At 38.9% G+C, this 22396-nt stretch overlaps 1 protein-coding gene across 2 annotated transcripts; it reads left to right on the forward strand.

Annotated features, from left to right (window-relative positions):
• Positions 1–44: 44 nt before the first annotated feature.
• Positions 45–17598, forward strand: MOB1A (MOB kinase activator 1A). Of its 2 annotated transcripts, none has more exons than XM_036087662.2 (6): positions 45–271; positions 4683–4849; positions 8028–8121; positions 9795–9928; positions 14036–14199; positions 15437–17598. In XM_036087662.2, the coding sequence occupies exons 1-6, from the start codon at positions 258–260 to the stop codon at positions 15512–15514; spliced, it is 651 nt and encodes a 216-aa protein (XP_035943555.1). In that variant the 5' UTR covers positions 45–257; the 3' UTR covers positions 15515–17598. The 2 variants fall into 2 exon arrangements, with proteins under 2 accessions (XP_035943555.1, XP_077912522.1); XM_078056396.1 differs by having other exon boundaries at positions 4686–4849.
• Positions 17599–22396: the final 4798 nt, after the last annotated feature.

The raw sequence follows: 22396 nt of genomic DNA on the forward strand, positions 1-22396 counted from the left end.
GTCGAGTCCCTCTCGCAGGGGCGGGGCGGGCCGAAGCCTTAGCTCGCGAGATTTTGCTGGTTCCGCATTTCGGGTCGGCAAGGTGGGGGAGACGAGCGCAGCAACTGGCACCGGGTCGACCCTCGGTTCAGAGCAGCGGCGCCCGGTGCTTCCGCTGGCCGCGAGCTGAGGACTGTCCGCTTCCTCGTGGTTCCCGCGCGGGCTCCGAGTCCAGACCGCGGCGGGGGCCAGCGGCCCCTCCCCTCCGAGGATAGAAGATGAGCTTCCTCTTGTGAGTGTGGCCGGGCCGAGGGCCCCGAGGGCTGAAGGCCGAGGGCGAGGGGGAGGAAGGGGGCGAGCAGGCGCCTGAGGCGAGGGCCGGGCCCCGGGGTCGGAGTCAGAGCGGCCGACGTTTGCTTTGCCCGGCCCCCGGCCCCTCCCCCCGCGGGCCACGGGAGCGGCCCGGACGTGGGCCCAGGCAGAGGGAGGTGAAGGTCGAGGCAAAGGAAGCGGAGCGAGAGGGTTGCGGAGTAGAGAGGCCCCGAGGCCGGCAGTGCCTCCAAACTTTTCCGCCCCAGAGCCCCTGAGGGCGGAGGGACGACCGGGGGGTGGAGCCCCGAGCCCGGCCGCTGGGCTCCCGATTCCTCTCAAGTCTGGAGCCTTCTAGTACCGATCCATGCTGACTTAGCTTTTTACTCTATCGTATGTCAAGTTTTATTATCTTCAGTATTAAATTACCCCCGCGGAAAAACGCTGCCCCAGGAAGACGTTGAGTGCCGCAGTTCGAGAAGCTCGAAGTTAAGCTGCGGCCTTGCATGCAGACTTCTGTCCAATTCGGATTCAGCCCACTTTGTGACTTTGTGTAGATTTTAGTTAGTTAATAATCTCTACACCCATCAGGGGCTCAAACTTACAACCCCGAGATCAGGAGTGGCACGCTCTCCTGACTGAGCCAGCCAGGCACCGCTGTCACTTTGTGTAATTAACTTTTCCTGGGTAGGATCCTATTTTAGAGATAAGGCCTGGGGCCCAAACGAGGCTTAAATGGAAACTTTTGTGAATTCTCTGATGATTCTTAAGCATGTTAAGGTTTGGGAAGCACTGCTCCAGCACCTTATTTCAGGTGGCTCTCTCTACCTGGTACATTAAATTTATGCGTTGTGTGATTGAGGACATATCTGACATTTTTATTAAATTTTATTAAAGTACGTAGTGTTCCTTAACCAGAGTTTATCCAGTTCCTTATTGTGAGAATGTTTTGCTTTGAGAGGCACGTTAAGTTCAGAGACTGACTTTGTCTTTGCCGGCATGTGTTTAACAGGTTTGCTGTGGGCATTTCATAGGCCAATAGCATACCGGATAGTGTTTCTTATTAAACTAATGAAATACTCCAAGTCAGTGATAGATTAAATACACTATTGTTCCAGAAAAGGGGAGATGAAAAAAATAAAGTCCAAATTTAGTTGAGATCTACCTTTATAGGAGTTGGTCCTGAGGAGAGGGGTTGGGCTTGGCCAACGCAGCGCTGAGGTCCAGCTGCCGGCACTAAAGTGAAAGTCCTTGTTGCCAAGGATCCATGGCGCTGGTGTTGACCAGCAAGTGGATTTTCCTTCTGCGCTGGGCATTTGCCTGGCGGGGGCCAATTGTCCCAAGGTTTTCACAGAGCTGTTTAGGTCAGCAAGGTGTCACCTTGCCCAGACCTAACACTCTCCAGTACTCCGCACAAATTGGTGGTATTTATAGTCAAAATGTCTCCTTGCCATAGTTGCTTCTTCCTAAGTTTTCACTGATAAGCCCCAGCAGGGCCCCTCTGCAGCTGAACGGCTGAGTTCTTATGGGTGAGAATAGATGAGATGATGACATCCTGACACAGTTTACTTCATTCTTACATGAAAACAACTTTTTTTTGTCTTTGTCATGAACAAGTGGATTAAAACAAATTTCACTGAAGTCATAAACAAGTGGATTTGAAATCTTACCAAACCCATACACAGCAGAGAAATTTGGATTCTATCTAGTATTTTGCTATTAGAAAATAGCACTACTGAGAATACCCTTGTTCAAATCATTTTTCCCCCGCCTTTCGATTATTTTTTAGAAGTATGGTCTACACAAGTATGATGACCATGTCTGAAAGTTTGTATGATTTAGATTGTAATTGTAAATCTCCATATTACTGGAACAATTTCTCCCTCCACTCCCAAAGTCTTTTTCCTATGAGTTAATGTTTAGTTAGTGGTTTGTTTGTGGATGCTCAGTTGCTTAGTTACTTTTTGGATTGAAATGTGAGGTGGTTTTTTTCTTTCAAACCTTTGTTGACAGGCATTTGAGTTTCCACTTTTTGGCCATTATGAATAATTCGGCTATGAACTTTTGTGTTCAGATTTTTGTATTGGATGCATATGTTCATTGCTCTTGGGTAAATACCTAGAAGTGGAATTGCTGAGTTATATGCCAACTATGTTTAATCTTTTGAGAAACTGCCAAACTTTTTCAAAGCACTGCACCATTTTGCATTCCCACCAGCACTGTATGAGAGTTTCAATTTACCCACCATAGGTAGCACTTGTTAATTGTCTTTTTGATCATAGTCATACCAATGGATGTGAAATGTTATCTCATTGTGATTTTACTTTGCATTTTCCTAATGACTAATGATGGTCAGCATCTTTTTGTATGCTATTGGTCATTTGTATATCTTCTCTGGAGTAATATCTATTCAAATCCTGTGATCATTTTTTAAATTGGGTTTTTGGGGGGGGGGTTGTTTTTGAATTGTAAGAATATAAAAAAAATTTTTTTTAAAGATTTTATTTCTCTGATAGAGAAAGTGCAAGTGGGGGAGAGGGGCAGAGAGGGAGGGGGAAGCAGGCCCCCTGCTGAGCAGGGAGCCTGATGCAGCGCTTGATCCTAGGACCCTGGGATCATGACCTGAGCCAAAGGCAGATGCTTAACTGACTGAGCCACCCAGGCGCCCCACAAAAGTATTAATTTAGACGAAGACCGTGTTGAATCTTGAGACATCATTTCATGTTTTCTTTCTTTTTTTTTTTTTTTAAGATTTTATTTTTAAGTAATTTCTACACCCAATGTGGGGCTTGAACTCAACCCCAAGATCAAGAGGCACATGCTCTACCGACTAAGCCAGCCAGATGCCCCCTTTCCTACACTTTCTATGCATTTACAAGATGGGCTTCTGCTGTACATTTGGTCCTTTAGTATGTTTAACTATGACTTGAGAACTTGGCATGTGAATACATGTAGCTCTAACTTGTTCTTCTTAACTATGTAGTATTCCATATTATGGATATATCAAATTTATTTATTCTTCTAATAAGTTTTAGGATTATTTCCCGGTTTTTCACTGTTAAAACCAGTCTTGGGAACCACATCCTTATCCATATCTAGGAGAGATACCTAGAGATACTCAGCAGGGGGCCTGCTCCCCCATTTGCGCTTTCTCTATCAGAGAAATAAAATCTTTAAAAAAAATTTTTTTTGTATTCTTACAATTCAACGGATGGATTGGGAGCACCTCGATGTTTATAGATACTGTTTATAGATACTGCCTTCCCAAAATATTATACCCTTTACACTTTTTTTTTTTTTAAGATTTTATTTATTTATTTGACAAAGACAGAGACAGCGAGAGAGGGAACACAGCAGGAAGAGTAGGAGAGGGAGAAGCAGGCTTCCCGCCGAGCAGGGAGCCCGATGCGGGGCTTGATCCCAGGACCCTGGGATCATGACCTGAGCCGAAGGCAGATGTTCAACGACTGAGCCACCCAGGCGCCCCACCCTTTACACTTTCACCAAGTGTATTAAAAACTAATTTCCCTGTACCCTAGCTCACACTTAATATAGTTGTTGTAACTTAATCTGACATTCAGATTAAGGAAAAGTAAGTTATTTTAATTGAACAGTTTTTCATATGTCCATTGGCCATTGTATTTTTATTTCTGAGTTCCCAGTTGATCTGTAGCCCATTTTTCTAAAGGGTTCCTTACCTTTTTCTTAACAGATTATTGAAACCCTTTATTATTTGGTTAGTACTTTTTCTTTTTTTTAGTTAATATTTTGTAATACATGTTGTGAGTACTTTTTTTGTTACTTGTCTCTTTGTTCTGTTATGGAAATTTTAATTCTTATGGTTAGAAATACCTCCATTTTTTCTGGGTTTCTTATCCTGTTAGCTTCCTTACAGAAAAACGCTTTTTCACAGTAACCAGTTGTCTCTCATTTATTCTCCCTGCTAATAACTTCAAAATGTTAATGTCACTTCTACTGTGGTTTGCTTTGATGGCATCACAGATCCTTTGATACAGAAAACTGGATTTTTGAGCTATTCAAAACTTAGGGCTACCTCTTTCCCCCACCATTTTCTATAAGTAGAAATTGAAGCCCAAAGGAAGTTTGTTTTCACAGAATTAGTGGCAGATCAAGGACTAGAACCCTGTTACACCATACTACTTCATGAGGGTTAGTAGAATTGCGTTCTATATGAAATTGTGTTGCTAATCCTAAATCTATGTGAAGAAAAACATTTAAAGCATTCTTTTTTTGTGATCATCACCCCCTCCCTATCCTGGCACTTTTCAGAGCACTTTTTAAAATTTTCAGAACAATTTGTATGCCTAAAATTATGCCATTCTGCTTTCAGTCCTAAAATAAAAATTGATATACTTTTACTTTCAACCTAACAGCAGCAGCCGCTCTTCTAAAACATTCAAACCAAAGAAGAATATCCCTGAGGGCTCTCATCAGTATGAACTCTTAAAACATGCAGAGGCAACTCTAGGAAGTGGGAATCTGAGACAAGCTGTTATGTTGCCAGAGGGAGAGGACCTCAATGAATGGATTGCTGTTAACAGTAAGTTTTTAATAATATTCAGCATTGCTGATTTATAGGAACAATTTGCTAAAATTTTTTTGTTAATGAATTTTCTTTTACAGGTATAACTGTTGTAGTGTAATGGATTACCTGTAAAGAAACTCATAAGTACAAATACATCTAAAACTGTTTTGTTCTCTTCAGAGTACTTGGTTATGTAGCTTGTGTGGCTGGATAGAGACACCAGAGAAGAAATGTTGAGTGCTTTGGGGTAATTTCTGAGGATAGAATGGTAGGAATTATTGGGTAAGTTCAAATAAAAGATTAGAATACAAAATTCTGCCTGTAGCGGACCATGACTTTGTAGGGAGCCCGTCTGCACAATTGCATCCCCCTCTCCCAGCAGCTCTCATCTGCCTGCATATACACAGAAGTCAATTGCGGTTCATAGGAGCAGTCACTTGATTGTTGTGACTTAGGAGTAGTCAGGAAATTGAGAGATTGGGAGAAAATGGGAGGGACTCATGAGCTGAAAGTCACTCGAGTTCAAGAAAATGAGGGCATGACGTGAAAAGTTATATATACTGAGGCTAGAGATTTGAATATTTGAGCCTCTCATTTCTGAGGTGAGATCAGTGCCGGGTGATAAGGTTTAAATCTGTCAGGAACTTCAGATGTTCCAGGAATTTTTAAACTTTTTTTTTTTTTTTTTAAAGATTTTATTTATTTGTTCATAAGAGAGAGAGGCAGAGGGAGAAGCAGGCTCCCCGCTGAGCGGGGAGCCCGATGCGGAACTTGATCCCAGGACCCTGGGATCACGGCCTGAGCCGAAGGCAGACACTTAACCATCTGAGCCACCCAGGCGCCCGGAATTTTTAAACTTCTTAATGGAAAATTTCAAACATACAAAGTAGAGAAACTAGTATAGTGAATTCCCAGGCATCCATTGTCCAGTTTCAGCAGTTGGTTCCTGGCCAATTCATGCTTCTATATCTCACCCTGATTTTTTTTTTTTCTTTTCATATTTTAATTCCTCCTTCCCCTCTTCACCTCCCCCCACTCTTCCTGTCTCTACCCTGGTTGGTTTCATGCTGGCAGCGAGACCTGGCCAGCCCGCCTCACCCTGATTGTTTTGAGGTGAATCCCAAACATATTATTTCATCTATAAATATTTCATATCTCTAAAAGACAGGAACTCCCCCTTTTAAAGATAATGACAATACTGCCATTCCTTTACGTTAGCAAATATCTAGTCAGTGTTCACATTTTCCCTGATTGTCTTCTAAATGTTTCTTTTTTTAAAAAATTTATGGTTGGTTTAAATCAGGACTAATAAGGCCTATATGTAATGTTTCTTGATTCTCTTAATTCATAGGTTTCCCTCGTTGCAGTCTTTCTTCCTTGCTATTTTGTTGTTGTTGAAGAAACCAGTTCATTTATTTCCCACAGCATGAATTTTGTTGATTGTGTCCCCAAGGCATCCATTATCATGTTCTGTTCTTCCTTTTATTTCCTGTAAATGATAGATCTAGAGCAGCACTGTCCAATAGAACTTTCTGCAATGATGCAAATGTTCTGTATCTGTACGGTGGCCATTTAGCTCCTGAAATGTGGCTAGTGTGACTGGAACTGAATTTTAAATTTAATTTTAATGTAAGTAGCCATATGTGGCTAGTGGCTCCCACATGAGCACAGATGTGGAGCTTTGCTCAAATTCAGGTTTGATTTTGTTTGTTTGGAAGACTACTTTATAAGTGGTGGCATATACTTCCAACAGTGTCCATAATGTCCTCCATAGTGTCTAGCTGTCTTTCTTGGTGGTATTATTCAGCTGTTGATAATCACTCCTTTGATCAGCATTGTCTGACAGAAATATAATGTGAGCTACAAATGTAATTTAAAACTTTCTAGTAACCATATTAAAAATTTTTTTTGGTTTTTTTCAGCACATTAAAAAGCCATTCATATTACTAGGAGAAAAAACAAGGTGCAGAACTACGTGATATGTTAAATCTTTTGTGTAAGACAGGATACAGGTGCTTAGGGGGCAGGAGACGAAAAAAATAATGTAGTGGTTATCTGTAGGGGGAAGCTGGAGTGGTTGGGATTAAGATTTATCACTATATGTTTTTATAGATCTTTGTGAACCATGTGAAGCGTTATATATTCAGAAAAGACCTTCCCCTGTTTTTTTTTTTTAACCTTAACTCAAATTATCATCTGTTATCTGAAGGCACCTGTTGGCCTTCTTCAGCCTTCAATTTTTCTTTGAGACTTTTTGCTTTAGATAGGCTGTTCTCCAACGTGACTAAGTAAAAGGAAGGTTTCTAAGTGAGGGAATTTTATATAAAATTCCTTTTGACAAGACAGAGCTTTTTTTATCTATTTGTTTTTTAAGAAATGTGGAAAAGCCCTAGTTGGTTTTTAGGTACTCCTCTAGACAGGGAACTAAAACATTTTTAAAAATTTTCCAAGGCTTATGTGGGTGTCTTTGCAGAGGAACATTTGACTCAGATAGGTTCATTACTCACCCCTTCGTCTTCCATTTTCTTCCATATCTAGCTGAAGCTCCTGTAGGAAGTGCTCCCTGACTACCTCAGCCCCTCAAGATGCTGCCTTTTCTCTCAATTCTTATATGTTGTATTTATTATTCCTTTCAATTTTGTCCCTTCAGATAGCTGGAGTCTCCAAGACAAGGGACATTATCTCATGTCCTTTTTGTGTCCTCAGTATGCATTAGGCTTCAGGTTTTTTATGCTAAGATGTTTTAAATGCCTGCTGATACAGCTGATACACCTTCTCCTTCACAGGATATTGATTCTACAATGCTCTCTGCTTTTTCCCAGCACAAATGGTATTGTCTGGTCCAGATTGATAGGAAGCAGTGGGTTTTTTCATTCCCTTGGATATAATCAAATTATATATTCTAATGATACAGTAGTTACCGATAAGTTAGAATTATTCTAAGATTTTATTTTCCTGCTATTCTATGCTGGCTAAAAACTTACTATATTAAAGTGAATATATATTAAAAGTTAATTTAGGTGTGACAGCTTAAAAGGAGAAGGGAATTTGCAGTACCCCTGGATCATTGAATCTCTTAAGGATTTATTCAAGAACTTGAAGGCATTGTCCATTTTTCCTTCAACTGAGAGGTCTGATGTTTTTTTTGTGTTTGCACAAACATTTTAACACAGTTCTGGTATTACGTTTCCAGCTGTGGATTTCTTCAACCAGATCAACATGCTGTATGGAACTATTACAGAATTCTGCACTGAAGCAAGCTGTCTAGTCATGTCTGCAGGTCCAAGGTACATATACTGCCTATTAGATAGGTATTTGAAGTACTAAATAAAGCTAATCACTAATTGATATAAATTAAACAATAAAGCCTTTTTGTTTTTCTTATCTGTTTGCTTGTGTAAAAGCAGTTCAATTTTATGAGTTCTTGAATATGTCCCTATAAGCTTTTAGTTATTATTAAATACTTTAGTATGTGGTACTTAGTATTTAATTGTATTATGCTAAATAATGAATGTTCAGTTTTTTTTCTTGTGCTTATTTAGTGTTAATTATGTCCAAATTGTGCTGCTTTAATTGTCTGGCTTAAAGATGCTAGATTGAAAAAATCTGACTACGGCGGCGCCTGGGTGGCTCAGTTGGTTAAGTGGCCAACTCTTGATTTCTGCTCAGGTTGTGAACTCAGTGTCATGGGATCGAGCCCCACGTCAGGCTCTGCACTCAGCAGGGAGTCTGCTTGAGATTCTCTCTCCCTCTCCTCCTCCCCCTGCTTGTGCATGCACATGCACCCTCTCTTTCTCTCAAATAAGAAGAAATTTGACTATTATACATTTTAAGAAACATTAAGAAACGTGGAACTGTTTTATCACCCATAATGTTAAGTCAAGGTATGATGGGATTAATGTTTTAGTGTTTCTTTCCAGTCTTTTTTTCCAATAATAAATGACTAATTTTATGTGATGATACATGGTATCAAGATATTTACCCCTTGGGAAAAAATTGCCTTTCCTGAATTTGCTACAGGTATAACGGGAAAAAAAGGTCTCCAGTGAGTTTCTAGTTCTGTTTTTAATAACAGTATTTTGGAGGGATATTTTTATTCTGTGTTAAGTTTTATTCCTCAAACTTCCTGAAAAGAAATTTAAATAAAATAAATAAGAAAATTAAACTTATCTATGGCTTAAATGCTTCACACAGTGAAGTTTAGCAGAAGTCTTATTACGCATTTCAGCTCAGCAAAGGGAGGGAGGAAAAGATGCATGCCTAAGGGTGTTTCTTTAGTACCCTCTCCAGGACACAGTCTTTTTTAAGATTTTGGATTTTTTTTTCTAGTTGAATCTATTTTATTTATTTTTTAAAAGATTTTATTTGTTTGAGAGAGCACAGGAGAGAGAGAGAGCACAAGTGAGCGAGAGAGCACAAGCCGGGGGAGGTGGAGGGGCAGAGGCAGAGGGAGAAACAGACACTCTGCTGAGCAGGGAGCCCGATGTGGGGCTCCATCCCAGAACCCTGGGATCATGACCTGAGCCGAAGGCAGATGCTGACTGAGCCACCTACGCGCCCCCAGGAAACAGAGTCTTATTATCTTGACTCTGTTGTTGCTACCTTGATGGCCAGCTGTTGCAGGATATAGGGGATCCATCTGTCTCTGACCCAGTCCTCAGCACCCTCTGCCAGGAATGTGTAGTTCCTTTATCTTTCCCAGGGCTGTGTTAAAAAAAAAAAAAAAAAATCCATTCTGGCACTGTCAGCTGCCACATTATCCTCCTTTTCTCTTCCAATTATAACTATCCTATTTCAGGATAATTCTATAGGGAACTCTGAGTAACCTTCAGTAGAACTTGAGGTAATTTACTAAGTTATAAATAACTTCAATTGACAAAACGTAGACCTACTTTTATTACAAGTTGTACATTTGTTACTGCTTTTGAAAACTCTGTAAGTAAAACCTTTTTCTCTCCAGATACGAATATCATTGGGCAGATGGTACTAATATTAAAAAGCCAATCAAGTGTTCTGCACCAAAATACATTGACTATTTGATGACTTGGGTTCAGGATCAGCTTGATGATGAAACTCTTTTTCCTTCTAAGATCGGTGAGTTAGTGTTGAATGTTTTCATTTTTAACTGATAAATATGTTGCGTTCTTTTTAATGCTGTTACTTAAAAAAAAAAAAAATGTAATAAAGGCTGCCAAATTCCTCTCCAAAAAGATTGTAAATGCATACTCCCTCTAGCCATGTTTGTGTCTGCCTGTGTTTCTTCACAAATACTGGTTGGCTACTCATTTTTTAATCTTTTCAGTTTGGGTAAATAAGTTTGTTTGAATGTACATTCAAAAAATATTGATGACATTGAGATTTTTTGGTTTATTAATCTTTGTGTTTTCTGTTCCTATCCTTTGTCTATTTCTTTGTATGGTAAGGATGTTAGCTCTTTGACATATAATATGTATCTTTCCCCAGCTTGCCTTTTTTCCTATTTTGTTCATGAGGTATTCTTGCTGTAACTTTCTTATTTGTCCTATTAATTTTTTCCTTTATGTTGTGTGGATTTTAATATAATGATTAGAAAGGTTTTCCCTCCTTCAAGATTATTAAAATATTTGTCCTTGTTTTCATTTAGTACTTTTGTGGTTTTGTTTTTACATTTAAATCTTTGTTCTTGCCAGAAATTTTTTTCTTAAGGCTCCCTTCATTTTTTTTCTAGTTATAAACGCGAATCAGTTTGTCCAGTACCATTTATCGAATACATGTGTCTTTTCTCCCTGGGTTATCATATGTGTACACCGGATTGCCACATAATGTGGAGTCTTTCAGTCTCTTTATCTGTTCCTATCGGAATTCCACACTGTTTCAATTACCATGGCCATATATCTGAGCATCTTGTAGGGCTAGTCTCTCTTCCTTGCTCTTCTTTTTCAGAATATTCACGGCTATTCTGGGATATTTGTTCTTCCAAAGAACTTAGAACCATTTTGGCAAGGTAAAATAAAAATATTTGTGAGATTTTGATTATTTCATTCAAGTTGTAGATTAACATAGGCAGTCTTGTTCTCTTGACAATACTGGGTCTACTCAAGAACAAGGTACATTTCTTCATCTTTTTTATTTCCTCTTGTAAAATTCTGTAGTTTATGTTAATCCTTCAAGTTTAAGTTTATTCCTAGACATTTTGTAGTTTTTTTCATTGACATCTGGCTTCCAAACGGTTATTGTTTAGTATATAGGAAAGCTATTGATTTTTCTGTAAAATTTTGTATAAATTGACCATCAGATTCTGATTGTTTCAGTTGTTCTGGGTTGGTTTTCTTGTTTTTTAAGTATACCATCACATCATATTAAGGTAATATTAATTTTGCCTCTTCCTTTCTGATATGGATGCTTCTTGTGTAATTTTTTTTTTTTACTGATATGGAAAGATACTATTCTGTGTTTTTTTTTTTTTATGTTACGTTAATCACCATACATCACATCATTAGTTTTTGATGTAGTGTTCCATGATTCATTGTTTGCGTATAACACCCAGTGCTCCATGCAGAACGTGCCCTCTTTAATACCCATCACCAGGCTAACTCTCATGTAACTCTTATCTCATTGCCCCAGAGTAGTGCTGAGTAATGGTGATGATGTGGCAGACCTCCTTTTCTTGTTTCCTTACTTTTATGCAAGTGCTTCTAGTACTTCAGCATTAAGCAGGAATCTTGCTTTTGGTTAGAGGTGTGTAAATTTTTAAAAATCAGGTATGGTTGTTGAGTTTTATATTTTTCCAGTGTCTGTTGTTGGTTACCATAAGGTTTTCTCCAGTATCTTTTTTTAATGTTTCACTGGAAGAGTATTTTTTATTTGCTAATATTTTGATTAAGATTTTGACATCGGTATTTATGGATGAGATCAGTCTTTTCGTTTTCAGTTTAAGAGTGTCTTACAAATAACATGTTGGATTCTGTCTTATCTGTTTGGGCTGCTAATAACAAAACTACCAGAGATTGGATGCCTTATGACAACAGAAATTTATTTCTCAGTTCTAAAGGCAAGATCAAGGTGCCTGTGAAAGCCCATGTTTGGGTTGCAGACTGCCGACTTCTCAGTCTTCACATGGTGGAAGGAGCCAGCAGATGTTCTCGGGGGCCTCTTTTATAAGGGCATTGATCCCACTCATGAGGGTTCTGCCCTTGTGACATAATCACCTCCCAGAGCCCCATCTCCTAATAGCATCACCTAGGGGGTTAGGATTTCAACATAGGAATTTTGAGGGGACACAAATATTCAGACCATAGCAGATTCCTTTTTGCGGTCTAATCAGTGGCTCTTTTGGGAGAAAAACTTGTATCATGTTACACTCCGTCTGTTTGCTATTGGTCAGATTTTCTATTTTATTACTAAACTGCTTATTTCCTTTCTCACAGATTCTTTATTGTAATTGACTGTGCTTGGATGTTTCTGTTCAATTCAGCTTGGAAAATGCTTGGTTTAAGACAAATTACTTCTATTTCTTTATTCATTAAAGTCTTGTGCTTATGGAAGATAAAGAATACTTAAAAGTTTGTTCTCTTTTCTCAGCATTCTATTCTTCAGTAATCCAGCCTAATGTTCTGGAACCCTTTTCCCCCCCAGTTAGGCTATTATCAACATCTTACTTCTGCCAGTTATTTATTATTAGATAGAACTGTTACTCATTTTGAACTAATACATCTAAATTATTACTGTTCCTCTTATTAGCAAGATGCATATTTGTAAATTCTAAGAGAAGGAGTTTGACTTAAAAATCCAGCTTTTCAATATATGAGTACAAGACCCCAGTCCAGAAAAACATGCGCACAAGCTCCAGAATAAAGTTTGAAAATGCAAGTTGTTAGGAGCACCTGGCTGGCTCAGGCAGTAGAGCATGCGACTCTTGATCTCCAGAGGTCTTGAGTTCAAGCCCCACGTTGGGCGTAGAGCTTACCTTAAATAAATAAAGTTTTTTGTTGTTGTTTTTTTTAAAGATTTTTTTCATTTATTTATTTGACAGAAAGAGACACAGCGAGAGAGGGAACACAAGCAGGGGGAGTGGGAGAGGGTGAAGCAGGCTTCTCGCAGAGCAGGGAGCCCAATGCGGGGCTTGATCCCAGGACCCTGGGATCATGACCTGAGCCGAAGGCAGATGTTCAATGACTGAGCCACCCAGGTGCCCCTTAAATAAATAAAATTTTTTTAAAAAATGCACATGGCAGTTGTTAGCCAAGATGGGGTGGGGGTGGGGGACCAGAAAAATTAGCTTGCAAGAGCAGAATACACTAAATTTCAAGCTTTTAAGGACTGGTTAAGAAATAAATTAAAATGCAGGCAAGGAGAAAGTGTTTTAACCTTTGTTTTCTGAAAGATTGAAGAAAAGGAAATGTTTCTTGAGTAGTGTTGTGGAATAGCCTTTAAGGCTGTCTAATCTAGGTTATTTTGGAAGCTGATGACTTCTTAATGTGTTTATATACTGTACTCAGTGCCACTTGTATTGTCTTTCTCCTGTCCCTGTTTCCTAAGACTTTGATCTTGTCAACCGGAATTCTCAGGAACGTGACCAGAGAGAGATTAGCAAACCCTCTCCCCGTTCTTTTCTAAGGAAGTGTTTATTTTCTTTGCAAAATAGTGAGGCGCTCTTCCTCCCTTTTTCAGGAAGTTTGTCCCTATCTTGTATTATAGGAAAATGAAAATAGCACTTTGAAAAGATAAGAAGTTGGGGACTCCTTGATTTAAGAAAGAAAACTGGTTTTTCAGGGTAATTCAGAAGATAAAATACTTTTTATTTATAGACAGTAGATTATAATGCCTTTTTCTCTTAGTTTTCATTCCTAGTTGAGTGTGTGTGTGTAAAAATTTTTAGAGTTATGTATTACAAAAATAAAAGGTTTTTATTTATAGTCAAAATACTTGTTGCATTAATCTTAGGAAGAAACTCTCCGGTATTAAACAGCTAAAGTTATGTTTATTTTAACTTTGATTCAGCGGCACCTTATAAATGTAAGAAAAAGTGTGCTATGTGAGGATACCTCATATATCTATGTTTGGGTTTTTTTTTTCTTTGTCTTTTAAAAAAGTATATGTATGGAAAACAGGCTTATATTTGTGAATGTGTGTGTTTGTGTGTTGGAGTTGCTATGGCAGCTTCTAAACTTTATGCTGTTCAATTAGATAAAAGACAGTTAATATATATGTATTTGATTACAGGTGTCCCATTTCCCAAAAACTTTATGTCTGTGGCAAAGACCATTCTGAAGCGTCTGTTCCGGGTTTATGCCCATATTTATCACCAGCACTTTGATTCTGTGATGCAGCTGCAAGAGGAGGCCCACCTCAACACCTCCTTTAAGCACTTTATTTTCTTTGTTCAGGTAAGTTGAACCATGTTGACATCTTTGTCCTTTGACTTGGACTCATTTGTTAATTTTAATACAGAGTAATTTATAGAGTTGTCTTAATTTATAGATGTAGAGCAAAGTATAAGCAGAGCTCTCTCTTTTCTCTTTTCCATGTTGTTTATTTCATTGGTGGGCATAGCAACATAGAAAGCATCACCCCCATTTTGGGCCTTTTGCCCCTGGCTGCCGCAGCCGGGTCTCCAGTTAGGATATGACAGGGAGCACCAAAACCCCAGGACAGCTTGTCCATACCCTCCTGTTCCATCACCACTGTTGAGTGAAAGGATGCTATGGAAAAACATTTGCAATTAGATTGTTTCATGAGATGTCTGTGCCTGGGAGAGAAACTTTTGGAAGAACTTGTTAGCTGCTCTCTTAGTTTAAGCTTCTAGAAATCCCATTTCAGGCCAAATCTTCTGAAGTCAGCAGCTAGAAACTTCAAAAAGGACCACCCCCTTCAAAGATGGGGCCTGTTACCTAAAGGACCCTTAATTGGAATTGGAACTTTTTAAAATCAAAATAATTCGCATTGTTTGAAAAAGATATTAAATAGACTCCTTTAGCAGCTTTAGAGATCCATAATTTCTATGCAAAATGTACATATGTCTAGATACTGTTTTTTGACAGAAAAGCCAGGAGTTTTATAGTAGATACTGTGTATTTCAATTATATGTGCCGCACAGAGGATAATGTACTGTGCTCGTCTCTGTCTTCCTTCTGAGATTGTCGCATGGCGTCGATCTCGGTAGAGTCTAGGCGCTGATACCGGTGTGTAGATACAGATGCAGGCTAGCTGTAGGTACAGATAAGAGTATAGAGCAGTAATACAGCGACAGTACAGACACATGTAGATGTAGATGCAGTGTAGATCTATGAAGGACAGAGGGCCACTGCTCAGGAGGTGGCCACTGTCAGAAGTTCACTGTATGGTTTTAAGGTCATTGCCATGTAAATGCAAACATATATCTAATTTTCATTTTAATGTTTTACACAGTGAGGATCATGCTAATACATACAGTTGCTTCTTTGGTAAATCCCCTATATTTTTAAAAGTGAGTAAAAATGATCCCATTTTAAAACGTTCACAGAGATCATTTCATCATTTTTTTGGATTTCAGAAAACCAGGGCTGGGAATCCCTTCTTTGAATGACATTTATGGAGTTTTAATTTTAGGCCTATTTTTAAATTTTACTTTTCTTCTCTTTTTAGGAGTTTAATCTGATTGATAGGCGTGAGCTGGCACCTCTTCAGGAATTAATTGAGAAGCTTGGATCGAAAGACAGATAAATGTTTCTTCTAGAACACAGTTACCCTCTTGCTTCATCTGCTAGAGCTATCTCACTGCTATCTGTTATAGACTAGTGATACAGACTTTAAGAAAACAGGATAAAAAGACACCTGTTGTTGGTGTCTACCGATAAAATTGTCCCAAAGGTAGATTGGCCTAATCCTTCAGTGAGAAATTCAAGAGGCAGCCGACTGAGGCACTGTGTGACCACTCCTGTTACTGTCAGTGTTATACTTGGTTGTAATATGTGATGACTAACATGTCGTCTCTTAGTTTACTTATTCTTTTACTGAAGAAAATGATTGAGTGCTTCAGGTTATAGCATAATGGCTATTGAGAATTTCCACCAATACTTTACTAACAAGTTTCCAAAACCAATTACCTAATAATGCAATCAGATCAGTTTTATTCTGCTTTTATTTACAAATAGAAGAGGTATTTTTAAGTTTTCTTAAGATTTAGAACATTTGTGTGTTACTTTGGATAACCTTTTAGTTTGAAGTTTGTATGCTAGTGTTTTTATAGATAAGACTATATATATATGTTTATTTTTTCAGAATCCCATGATTGTAGTTTAAATCCTCATATGACCTATGTGGTATGGGAGTAACCAGAGTTATTTCTAAAATGACTTTATTTTTTAATCTTTATTTGGGATTTTATTCACATAAACCTATCTAAAGTAAAGTTTTAGGAGTATGTATATCAGAAATAATTTTCTTAAGGCATGTAAGGATAGTCTTGTACATTTTTATTTTGAAATGCTTCATTCAGATTAATTTTAATAGGTAGCTTTTGGCTAAGAAAGAAAACTCCCCAAAATTATGACAAATTTAGGTCTCAGAACCACTATTTTCATTCATGTTGTTCTTCAGAGCCCCTGAGATCCTGGAGAGGAAAATGGAAGAAAGTACTCAGATACTTGATTATTTTCTTTTGAGTGTCCTTTAAAACAAAAACAAGAATTACTTCTATGTGTTTTTATTGTGACTTGAGACTTAGTTAAGGGTAGTGTAGAAATGCCCAGGCTTTAATCCCAACAAGGATAAAACTTAAGGAAGACCATAATAAAAAACCTTGAAGGTGTACACATTTTATAACACAGCTTAAAGTTTGGTGTGCTACCTAGCGTGTGTGTGTGTATGTGTGTGTGTGAACTAAATGGGAGGAATAAGTAAAAGATCTTACTTCATTCTGTTAGTAGTCAAAGGATGGATTGAGCCCCAATAGGGGGTTTAATCCTGTTTTAATTGTTTTTGTATCAAAACTTGAAATTCTTCTATTTCTAAAAAAAAAAGAAATCTTCCCCTTTAGTGAAATAAAGGTCTAATTTTCATTAGGTTTCTAGGATTTATAAACTCCAGCTGCCTGTCAAGAATGTACTGGGCACAAGTCTGCTGAAGACTTGCCCGACCAGCATTGCTTAAAGTCCATCAGCACTCTGTGTGATTTCAGAGCTGGGATTTTTGCAGAGTGCTCACCAACTCCCTTGATGGCTTTGATAAAAGGTTAGATTGGTTAGGTTTTTTTGTTATTTATTTTTATTATTCCACTAAAGTATAAAGAAAAAAATTGCTTAGGAATTCCATTTTTATAACTCCATTTCATATCCAGATATACAGAATTTTAAAGGAAACAAAACCTTTCATCTATTTTATTTAGGCTGAAACCATATATCTTTGTTTCAGGAATTAAAAAACGGGATAATCCCTTATGGAAAAAAAAGAGAAAAGCCCTCTGAAACATTCCACAATCCGTGTTTTAAGCTTATCCAAAGGTCCCTGTCTGGAGTTCTGTGTGTTTGTGTTGATCATTTATGAACAAGGAAGCAGGTTTCTAGATGCCACCCAGAATGTTAACTGCCTCTCAACTTTGGCTTTAATTAAGTCTTCAAGGAATGAAATTCTATTTCTCAACTAGGATTGTACTTTCCATCATTTCTCATATTTCACATTTTTAAAGGAGTTCTCACTTTTCTCCATTTATTTTCAGTGATAGAAATCCTCCCTCTCTTCATGACTCCATCCCAAAACAAACCAAAGATGGTCACATGCTTAGGCATAAATAAAAAATTTGTTGGTAATTTGAGACTCAGAATGTCCTTTTTAAAAATAACACATTACCAGGTTCCCAGACTAACTGGGCTTAACCAACAATGCACCTAACCGTTAAATTAACACTACTTGTTCACATCTAAAGCCAGCGAGTAGAGAGCAGGAGAACTGGAGGAGGGGGGAGGGTGAGGCCCTCCTGACTGGGCTAGAGGGCCGGTCTTTGAGAAGAGTTGGAAGGAATCCGTCTGTCTTGGAGTCTTCTCCCTTGTGATTTATCTTCCTGTGCCCGGGGTCTGCCTGTTCCACAACCCTCCCTGCCGCCCCCGCGCCCCGCCCCCCCCGAATCAGAGGTCACCTCCTGTTAGGGTCTGGTCGCTGCTCCTCACCCCTGAGTACAGTCACGGGATGGAGAGTGCTTGCTAAATTACGCAGGTAGTCCTAAGGTGCTTAATTTCCAGGCCTTTAAAAACCTTAGACGATGGTGTGCAGATTTTTGTTTAACTATTGAAACTTCCTCGTACTACCGTTTTTGTTTTGATAGCCAAATGTCTCTTTTATTCTCCAGACTGTGAACAAAGTGATTTTTAGAGGGCTGCCAGCTAACAAATTTCCTTTCATCTTAGACTTGCAGAGCCCTAGCTTCTGTAAGCTGCTGCCTGCTTGAGAAATGCAAATCTGTATTCATCACGACTGTGATAACACAGGGAAGGCTTTCCTAGTAGTGCAGAGGCAAGAGGAGCAATCCGCTGGTGATTTTAACTTTTGTAAACATTTTTGAGGTTTTCCGATTATACCATTGGCTTTCTCTTGGACCAGTGAGGTAGAAGTGGAGCTTCTAAACAGAACATCATTACCTCACCAGCATAAACAAATCCGCCCTCAAGAGTCGAAGTCTTAGAAATTTGTTGCTGAGCAGCAGACCTGGTGCTGTTGTTACCTGCCTGGTACAGGAGGCCGAGACCCCGGACACTGAGCCCCTCCAGCAGGGACGTTCTCTCTTCCTGAGGTCAGTTCAGTAAGTGGACTTGAGTTTTACTATTGTAGACTTCTGGCAAAGAGGGAAAATAGTGGTCCCTCAGTCTTCCTGTGTGCTCGCATTAGATTTTGATATTTCAGACTATAAAAGGCTTTGGGGGATGATATTACCTGTTATGATAGCAGTGACTTTGTTGAAGCAACTGCCCTGCAATTCACTTGGGTTTTCTCTCATTCTCAGATTCTATTCCAAACAAGTAGTCTGTAAATCCAAATGGATTACCAGTGTGCTATAGGGTTTTTTATAGAACATTCTAGGTTTGGTCTACATCAACAATAGTTTGCATAAGTTAGTCTTGGTTACCATCTAAAATATTTTTAAATGTTCTTTACATGAGAATTTATGTTGTATTTCTAAACTTTTAGGGGCTTTATCTATTTTTCTAAGTCAGTTAATTGTACTTTTAAAGAAAGTATTTTGTATCTACTTTTGTAACTTCATCAGAATAAAATATATTAAAAGAAATGACTGATTAAAGTATGTGTCTCAACACTTTTTTTTTTTAAGATTTTATTTATTTGAGAGAGAGTGCACATCCATATCCCCCTGAGCGAGGGGGGAGGGACAGCAGGGGAGGGAGAGAGGCAAGCAGACTCAGCACTGGCTGGATCTCCTGACCCTGAGACCACGACCAGAGCCCAAATCAAGTCAAACACAAAGCCGACTGAGCCACTCAGGCGCCCCTCACACTTATTTCTATTTAAATGTGAAACTTAAGATTTTTGCTTCTATAGAAGATTGTCTTTGCTTATCATTTAGTAGCTAAAATGTTTCCTTAACTCTTAGAGGAAAGAGAAGTCCCTAAATAAACTATAATACCAAGGACCCACCCCCAAGAAACAAACTAGACCTACGATTACAGTGGCTAAAACCCATCCCAGACAAAAAATTAGTAGTCTCCTGCACTAACCAAGCTGATCTCTTTTTTGCATATTCCTGGTTGTGGATTGAGAAAAGGGAAGAGGAGAGAATGGACTCATGATTTTCTGACCTTGAACTGAATGCTTATCATAAGACCGCCCACCCCAAATAGCCGGTTTTTGTTCTCGTAGGAGAAATACGAGAGTGATTTTTAGAGGTCCAAATTACAGGTGCCTAATTTTAATTCAAAATAGCAATGCTAGAATTGTTTTGACCTTTTGATTAGAGTTAAAATTTAGAAGTTAATATGGCTAAATAATATGGGTTAACACTCCTATTTTGTAAGAGATACAAACTCTTGATCAGTTTTGGATTTTTTTTGATTGTTACATTTCAATAGGATTATAATCGCTCACAAAAATGTAAGGATGTCTAATGTCTAAGTTTGAAAGCTATTTTAAACTTTATAAATGAGTAGTAGAATAACCCAAATAATCTTTGGGAGGGCTGGAGTCAGGCTTCAAAGCTACAGTGTCTACACCATGTCTCAGGCCCTCTAGCTAATAACTCACGCTGAAGGCCTTGGAATGGACACTACAGCCTGCAGCATTATTGCTGACCACTAGATGTCAGTCTCTGCGTCAGCGCCTCCCAAAAGCCCGATGCATCAGCCCTGACCAGAATAAAGAATTTTACCTAGAACTGTCTTCCTTTCCTGTGTCTTATAATAAAAAATGTACATGGGTGACAAAAACAAACAAACAAACAGAAAACACAAACACATAATGGGCACCTCAGATTTGGTAGACCCTAGGTCATATACCTCTGTCCTGGCTGCTAGAGAGGCTGGGGAAGTTTCTGGATTTTACCGTAGGTTTAGAGTTCACAGCAAAATTGATGCTGTTGTTCAAAAAACTTGGGACTGGCTCCTGCCCTGAACTTTTTGTTCCTGCTCTGTGAAAAGATAAGGGAGTTTTCACTAGAATGTAAGTTTTCTGGGCACACTGTTCAGCTCAACGGACATTTTTTGTAGCTATTTGCTAAGTGAAGGAAGTCAATTATTGATTCAGATTCTGGTCAAGTTCTTGTGGTTGATGAGCACTTTAAATACCACTTCTTTAGGGGAGCCTACCTGTTTAGGGGATTCCTTCAGCAGGTTATCTTTTTTTTTATTAACATATAATGTATAATTTGTTTCAGGGGTATAGGTCTGTGATTCAACAGTCTTACACAATTCACAGCGCTCACCATAGCACATACCCTCCCCAAAGTCCATCACCCAGCCACCCCATCCCTCCCACCTCCCTCCACTCCAGCAACCCTCAGTTTGTTTCCTGAGATTAAGAGTCTCTTATGGTTTGTCTCCCTCTCTGGTTTCATCTTGTTTCATTTTTCCCTCCCTTCCCCTATGATCCTCTGTCTTGTTTCTCAAATTCCTCATATCAGTGAGATCATATGATAATTGTCTTTATCTGACTGACTTATTTCACTTAGCATAATACCCTCTAGTTCCATCCACATTGTTGCAAATGGCAAGATTTCGGTTTTTTGATGGTTGTATAATATTCCATTGTGTATATGTATGTGTGTGTGTGTGTGTGTATGTATGTATATACATATATACATACACCACATCTTTATCCATTCATCTGCTGATGGACATCTACGCTCTTTTCCATAGTTTGGCTATTGTGGACATTGCTGCTATAAACATTGGGGTGCAGGTGCCCCTTCGGATCACTACATTTGTATCTTTGGGGTAAATACCCAGTAGTGCAAATGCTGGGTTATAGGGTAGCTCTATTTTCAACTTTTTGAGGAACCTCCATACTGTTTTCCAGAGTGGTTGCACCAGCTTGCATTCCCACCAACAGTGTAGGAGGGTTCCCCTTTCTCCGCATCCTCGCCAACATCTGTCATTTCCTGACTTGTTAATTTTAGCCGTTCTGACAGGTGTGAGGTGGTATCTCATTGAGGTTTTGATTTGGATTTCCCTGATGCCCAGCGATGTTGAGCACTTCTTCATGTGTCTGTTGGCCATTCGTGTGTCTTCTTTGCAGAAATGTCTGTTCATGTCTTCTGCCCATTTCTTGATTGGATTACTTGTTCTTTGGGTGTTGAGTTTGATAAGTTCTTTATAGATTTTGGATACTAGCCCTTTATCTGATATGTCATTTGCAAATATCTTCTCCCATTCTGTTGGTTGTCTTTTGGTTTTGTTGACTGTTTCTTTTGCTGTGCAAAAGCTTTTTATCTTGATGAAGTCCCAATAGTTCCTTTTTGCCCTTGCTTCCCTTGCCTTTGGCGATTTTTCTAGGGAGAAGTTGCTGCAGCTGAGGTCGAAGAGGTTGCTGCCTGTGTTCTCAAGGATTTTGATGGATTCCTATCACATTTAGGTCTTTCATCCATTTTGAGTCTATTTTTGTATGTGGTGTGAAGAAATGGTCCAGTTTCATTCTTCTGCATGTGGCTGTCCAATTTTCCCAACACCATTTGTTGAAGAGACTGTTTTTTTTCCATTGGACATTCTTTCTGGCTTTGTCAAAGATTCGTTGACCATAGAGTTGAGGGTCCATTTCTGGGCTCTCTCTTCTGTTCCATTGATACATGTGTCTCTTTTTGTGCCAGTACCATACTGTCTTGATGATGACAGCTTTGTAATAGAGCTGGAAGTCCGGGATTATGATGCCACCAGCTTTGGTTTTCTTTTTCAATATTCCTCTGGCTATTCGGGGTCTTTTCTGGTTCCATACAAATTTTAGGATTATTTGTCCTAAAATAATCTTTGAAAAAAGTTGATGGTGTTTTGATAGGGATTGCATTGAATGTGTAGGTTGCTTTAGGTAGCATTGACATTTTCACAATATTTGTTCTTCCAATCCCTGAGCATGGAATGTTTTTCCATTTCTTTGTGTCTTCCTCAATTTCTT

This window comes from Halichoerus grypus, chromosome 10 (assembly GCF_964656455.1).
Source record: "Halichoerus grypus chromosome 10, mHalGry1.hap1.1, whole genome shotgun sequence".
Lineage (NCBI taxonomy): Eukaryota > Metazoa > Chordata > Mammalia > Carnivora > Phocidae > Halichoerus > Halichoerus grypus.

Coding starts and splice junctions, on each gene's coding strand:
- MOB1A (XM_036087662.2), top strand. Junction 4,850..8,027: donor TGAATGGATTGCTGTTAACA/GTAAGTTTTTAA, acceptor TTACGTTTCCAG/CTGTGGATTTCTTCAACCAG. Junction 14,200..15,436: donor ACTTTATTTTCTTTGTTCAG/GTAAGTTGAACC, acceptor TTCTCTTTTTAG/GAGTTTAATCTGATTGATAG.